This window comes from Salvia splendens, chromosome 17 (assembly GCF_004379255.2).
Source record: "Salvia splendens isolate huo1 chromosome 17, SspV2, whole genome shotgun sequence".
Taxonomy (NCBI): Eukaryota; Viridiplantae; Streptophyta; class Magnoliopsida; order Lamiales; family Lamiaceae; genus Salvia; species Salvia splendens.
The window spans coordinates 12,395,455-12,400,503 of record NC_056048.1 but is presented as its reverse complement, the minus strand read 5'-3'; the positions used below and the strand labels follow the sequence as shown (position 1 = coordinate 12,400,503).

Below are 5,049 nucleotides of genomic sequence, written 5' to 3'. Positions count from 1 at the left end.
CCTCCCGGTATAAATTTCTGGCTCCGTCCCTGGCTGTTACAGTATTCCGGCTCGACCAGTGGTTGGACCGGTCCGACCAGTTAAATCGTGAACCGATAGCTTCGCCGATTCGCTTACCGGTCCGATTTTTTAAATATTGCATAATTCCTTCCTTTAGCTCATCTCCTTCTTTTAATATACTTCCACTCAAATTTAGCAACGACACCTCCGATAATCAACATTACCAAGAACATTTTGGACTATTTTGACTTTTGACTTTTGTTAGTATACATGTTATTGATCTTTAGATCAGGCATATGGTAGTTCAATGATTCATCTTTCAATATTATCTTTAATTGAAAAGGCCAATCGACTTTCATGTGTTTAGTCTCATCTTGTGGTACTAGATTTTCTGAATTAATGATGATAGCTTTGTTGTCACATGAGAGTTAGCTTATATGTGTAGAAGGGAAACTAATATTGGTTTACAGTCTTTCTAGCCATATGATCTCGGTCAAATTTCTCTTACTTCTGGAATTATGCCTCTACACTTGATACTGATTAATGACATTGCCTTTTTCTTTTTACGTATCCAAGTGACTAAATTCCCTCCGACAACTGTGAAATATCATGGTATTGATTTTTCATCTATTCGGTTACTTGCACAACTAACAGCAGTGTACCCATTAATTTAAAGATATTCTTTTTTCTTTAATATCATACCATACCCAATGGTAATTTTTGGATAGAGAACAATCCTCATTCCTAAGTGAGACACCCAATTAATTTGATTGTCCTATTAAAGCAGTTATTCAAACTCCTATAAGCTTGTTTAAGTCCATAAATAGAGCTCTTTAGCTTGGATACAAAATCTTCATGTTGTGTCATATACACATTGTCTTCTAGATCTCCATTGAGAAATGTGGTTTTAATATTCATTTCCCAAATGTAAAAATTGCATTATGCAAGTATTGCAAATCATATCTTAATGGACTTGATCTTAGCAACTAGTTAAAAAATTTCATCATAGTCAATATCTTCGCACTTACTATAACCCTTTCACCACTGACCTAGTCTTATAGGGTTGTACTTTGTCATTTGTATATCTCTTTTTCATACACGATTTAGAAATAAAAAATCCTTAAAAATATTTTATGTTTTGTTTTAATTCCACGACTCCTCCCGAGAGACAAATGAGTTTTACGTTCCAATCTTAGGACTATTTTTTCTATGTATTGTCGAATCACTTTTCTCCCACAGTCGACTATTTGTCCGATTCTTTGTACTCCTATATTTCAATTTGTTAATAGTACTCTTGTGCCATTGAAAAAGTTGCAGGAATAATTCTTAGAAGTTACAAGGCTTTATTCTCCATTCATTCGATGATCAATAAAAGGCTTCTAGAAAAATAAAAGAAATTTGGACGCTACTATTTTTGTCAAGGACCATCTTTGAAATGTAATGGTGTGCTTAGTTATAAATCCTACTAGTAGTACTAACTTACTATTGTATTGTTGATAATTGATACTAGCATTATTAGTTAGATAAATTAGGATTTGCATACCTTTCCATATCTTTGTTTTCTTATTCATTAAGTTAGTTATTAGCATTATAGGAGTTATTGTAATCATTTGAGAAAATCAATTAAGAATATTAATATTATTTTATCGTTCATTCTCTTCTCTAAACTGAGAAAACCGTCGTGCTCGACGGGCGAGTCGAGCACTCGCCCGCGACAGATATTTATCGCGCCGATCTACGGACGCCCAATAGGAGGTTTATCCTATCAAATTGGTGCTTTCATCGCGATCTCACCATCCAAAACACCGATCGAATCACAGCTACGTCGCTGCCCGACGGGAATCCACCGCGCACAGCAACTAGCCACACCGATCGAACCATAGCTACGTCGCTGCCCGAAGGAAATCCACCCGCGCACAACAACTAGTTAGTTATGCCTTCCCACCATCTCAAACCAAAGTTGCGCATCTGCCCGACGGAAGATGTTCCGCGCATAGCCCGACTTTCCCGTCGAGCAAAACGGTTTTCTCACTTTGAGAAGAGAATGAACAATAAAATAATATTGATGTTTTTGATTGATTTTCTCAAATGATTATAATAACTCTTATTTATAATGCTAATAATCCTAATTTATCTAACTAATAATGCTAGTATTAATAATGCGATTGGAAAAAAACTAAAAGAATAATATAATATTGAAAGCAAATGTGGGGTCTGGCCACAGAATAAAGTGGGTATATATTAAGGTTCTTTGAATATAGTCGTCAAGTGGCAACTAAGCTCTGTGTCATATAATTGTACATTGCTCATCTTTCGGTTGGATGAGGTAGACGGCTGCCCCACCACTTTCTCCGCCTGAAATTTAGAAAATGTTAATAAATGCAAATGTATAAAGAATATAATGCTCTTGTGTATATCAGTATAGGATAATAATAAAATATAAACTCTTTATATTATATAAACTCCAAACTATGATTTGGATCGATATAAAATGTCAATAGCTGACAAAATAACAGTAACATAAAATGTCAACACATCATCACCGTTGACATTTTTTATTGCTGTTATTATGTCACATGTTGATATTTTCTAACGATCCAGATATAATTTGAAGTTTGTAAAATATTTATAGTTTGCATTTGATTATGTCTCTATATTATAATACCTAACGTTATGCGGAATACATTAAACCAATTGAAGCATTCTAACAAAAATATTTTTCTACAACATCGGATGTTTAAGCTTGTTGGAATTTAAATATTAGTACGGACTATATATTACTATTTCCATAATCAAAAGTATTACTTTGACCAAAAGTTAGACCGAATTGAAATGAAGAAGGACTAGCTTGATCTATATAAATTTGGAGTTATTTAGAGCTTGAAATTAAGTTCATGAATATGTCCAAATTCATTTGCTTTATTGTGTGCCAAATTTAATGAAGTCTCCCTTTCTTTGTATCAGTAACTATCATATTATCTATCTTCTCTCTTTTATTGTTTTTGAAAAAGACAAATTATTGTGACGGAATGAAGGGACAATGTAAATATCCATGAAAGTGCATTTTATTAATAGAAAAAAAGGAAAAAGGGAGACAACCAAATCTTACCGAAAACTAATTGGAATGCATAGTTTTGAATCTATGGATGAATATTGATTTTTTTTCATGGTGTTTTTTTTTTCTTTTTAATTTGTTTTGGTCGGTGCATATATATATTTTTTAGTTTTTGGCAACTAAAGGAGTGTTTTGGACATGAGATGATTGAGTTGGGGTTTTTCCTGAATGCTTAGTTACTGTTTTCCTTGTGCCCTCCTCTTATTTTTCGTGTCTTCGTCAACTTGTTGGTTTGAGCTATTTATTTAAATAAAAAAATGGGTTGAGCCTCGTTAATATCGTTTGTGGCAAAAAAAATCCAAATATCCCAATGGAATACACAAATTTTCAAAAAAGCCCAAAATATATTATAATATATTCCAAGCCCAGCCCACAAGAAAATACCACACGAGACAGGGCTAAAATAGGAAGAAAATAATTAAACTTAGCGGGAAGGAGATGGCGCCAAAATTGGCAGCCACCAAATATTGCAGGAAATTTCCCCATTCACACCATATATTTCCACACGAATACATTTCTTTTAACCCTCTCTCTTGAAATCACAAACACTCCCTTCTCAATTTTGCCGCCCTATTAAAAAACTTATCCCCCTTTTCTCAAACGCAAATCCAACTAAGAAATGAGATTCTCAAAGAAGCATCAATCCAAATGGACAAATATTCAGTGGCCAAGAAATGGGTGATAGCCGGAATCGCAATTAGGGCTCCTTTAAAGCCCATTTCTACAAAGCCCTGCCATGCCCGCCGCAGCCACCATATATTTCCACACGAATACATTTCTTTTAACCCACTCTCTTGAAATCACATACACTCCCTTCTCAATTTTGCCGCCCTATTCAAAAACTTATCCCCCTTTTCTCAAACGCAAATCCAACTAAGAAATGGGATTCCCAAAGAAGCATCAATCCAAATGGACAAATATTTAGAGGCCAAGAAATGGGTGATAGCCGGAATCGCAATTAGGGCTCCTTTAAAGCCCATTTCTACAAAGCCCTGCCATGCCCGCCGCAGCCACCATATATTTCCACATGAATACATTTCTTTTAACCCTCTCTCTTGAAATCACAAACACTCCCTTCTCAATTTTGCCGCCCTATTCAAAAACTTATCCCCCTTTTCTCAAACGCAAATCCAACTAAGAAATGGGATTCTCAAAGAAGCATCAATCCAAATGGACAAATATTCAGAGGCCAAGAAATAGGTGATAGCCGGAATCGCAATTAGGGCTCCTTTAAAGCCCATTTCTACAAAGCCCTGCCATGCCCGCCGCAGCCACCATATATTTCCACACGAATACATTTCTTTTAACCCTCTCTCTTGAAATCACAAACACTCCCTTCTCAATTTTGCCGCCTTATTCAAAAACTTATCCCCCTTTTCTCAAACGCAAATCCAACTAAGAAATGGGATTTTCAAAGAAGCATCAATCCAAATGGACAAATATTCAGAGGCCAAGAAATGGGTGATAGCCGGAATCGCAATTAGGGCTCCTTTAAAGCCCATTTCTACAAAGCCCTGCCATGCCCGCCGCAGCCGAGGAAGCGCCTCCCCGCCTCCACCTATCACTTCAACGGAGGGAGAGAGTTCTTCAATCCACCCGACCTGGAATCCATATTCATTTGCCACGCTGGCAGAGCCAATTAATTAATTAAAAGGATATTGACTTCTAATTTCACGTAATTTTCAAAAAGTTGGGTTTTCCCACGAACTTTAAATTTGACAATTAATATCACGAACTTTACTACATGTGTGTTATTTCCCACCGGCTGAATTTCCGGATGATAGTAAATTGCCATGTATGTTGAGTTGGCAAATTAGATCTAGTTGTCAATCTACTTGGCAATATTTAAAATTTATTTATTATATTGGCAACTACTGGATGAATAGTCAACTACTACTTGGCAATTTATCACAAAACGTTTTTAATCTTAAATT

At 35.6% G+C, this 5,049-nt stretch overlaps 1 protein-coding gene across 1 annotated transcript; it reads left to right on the top strand.

Annotated features, from left to right (window-relative positions):
- Positions 1–3,734: 3,734 nt before the first annotated feature.
- LOC121774316 (cyclin-dependent protein kinase inhibitor SMR6-like) lies at positions 3,735–4,758 on the top strand. Its single transcript, XM_042171212.1, has 3 exons — positions 3,735–3,793; positions 3,994–4,109; positions 4,628–4,758. Exons 1-3 carry the CDS (start codon positions 3,735–3,737, stop codon positions 4,756–4,758), a joined length of 306 nt encoding a protein of 101 aa, XP_042027146.1.
- The last annotated feature ends 291 nt before the right edge of the window (positions 4,759–5,049 follow it).